This window comes from Otolemur garnettii, unplaced genomic scaffold (genome assembly GCF_000181295.1).
Source record: "Otolemur garnettii isolate 467f Iridium unplaced genomic scaffold, OtoGar3 scaffold00018, whole genome shotgun sequence".
Taxonomy (NCBI): domain Eukaryota; kingdom Metazoa; phylum Chordata; class Mammalia; order Primates; family Galagidae; genus Otolemur; species Otolemur garnettii.
In genome coordinates this window covers 7,253,059-7,254,473 of record NW_003852413.1, presented here as the reverse complement: position 1 = coordinate 7,254,473, position 1,415 = coordinate 7,253,059, and the positions used below count along the sequence as shown (strand labels likewise).

Genomic DNA, 1,415 nt, shown 5'->3' with positions numbered 1-1,415 from the left:
TGTGTCACATCATCTCTCCTGAGCTCCTCCATGGTCACAGTGAACATGGGGCTTTTCTGACTGTCCCAGATGGAAACACGGTCCTTTGTCACATCTTCCTCTGATCCAGTGGTCACAACAAGGACCCTGAGGGTGTTTCAAACAGCCCCTGGACACCCACTCCCTGTGTTTCTCCCACCATGTGTCCCAGCCACACTGACTGGCCCTGGATCTCTCTTGGTGGCCACTCACTGCAGGTGGACACTGATGGAGAAGTGGCTGCCAGCAGGAGCCTGCAGGGCATCTCTGCCCACCCAACCCAGGCCTGGCCTGGGAGCCGCTGATACCTGAAGGGGCTGAGGGAGCCAGGTCCAGTCTCACTTCCTCTTATACAGCCCCCAGTCCCACTCCTGTGATGACCTGTTCATTCATCAATCTATGAATGGAATAATCCATTCCTGAGGTTGGAGCCCTCCTGACCCTACCACCTCTGAAAGCCTCCCCTTTTCAATACTACCATCACGGATGATGTTTATGTGTCAACAGGAGCTATAGAGGAGACACATACTCAAACCTCACGCTCACCATCCTCTGTGACAGGTCTTGCTGAGTGACACTTCATTTCACTCAAGTGGGACTACATGGACCAGAGCAGAGCACGGCCTGAGAGACACATCCAAATACCCACACCCTCTCACCTGGGGTGATGATCACCTTCACTTGGACACCAAGGTCAGTTCCACTTCTCTCAATCCCACACCAGTAAGTGTCGGCGTCATCTTTCCTGAGGTCTTCCATGGTCACGGTGAATCTGAGATCTTTGTGACTGTCCCTGATGGACAGATGGTCTATCTTCACTTCATCCTCTGATCCACTGGTCACGATAACGATCTTACAGCTGCTCCAGTGAGCCCCTCGACACCACCACTTCCTGTAGCTTTCCCATCCAGAATCATAATGACACTGCACCGTCAATGATCCCCACTCCGGGCCACTCACCTTCCCTGGACCACTGAGGGCACTTCCAACACTGGAGTAGCCTGAAAAACACAAGTACATGCACCTGTCACTTCCCAACCACGCCCAAGGCCACAACCTCCTGCCTTGGGAATAGCTCCTGAATCCAAGTGTCTCATGAGTTCCATCCCAGTCAAGGAAGAAATATACTTTCCCCATGACAAATGTTTTTCCTTCAATGTCCCAGTGGGTCAAGGTCAGCAGGAAAATCACTGCAGAGCTCAGCCACAGACCATGAAAGAAATAACAATGTTGACACTGAATAACAACTTCTTGTAATTCACTACTCTCTTCCTCCCTGTGGCCAATAAATCTTTGTATCCTTTTGAAACTACTTTTGTATTATAAAAGTAGTATCTGTCTCCCCATCATCTGATGGGGAGAAAAAGACCCATTTCCACAGGAGAATGATGCTGCCT

The 1,415-nt window shown here is 50.5% G+C and overlaps 1 protein-coding gene across 1 annotated transcript in view; it reads right to left on the bottom strand.

The window, feature by feature from the left end:
• The window catches only part of LOC111724014 (CMRF35-like molecule 4), a 3,183-nt gene extending 2,145 nt beyond the window's left edge, over positions 1 to 1,038 (bottom strand). The window contains exon 1 of the mRNA XM_023511203.1: positions 678 to 1,038. Within this exon, the coding sequence (XP_023366971.1) occupies positions 678 to 1,038 (361 nt within the window). The remainder of the gene's footprint in view (positions 1 to 677) is intronic.
• Between the last annotated feature and the right edge of the window lie 377 nt (positions 1,039 to 1,415).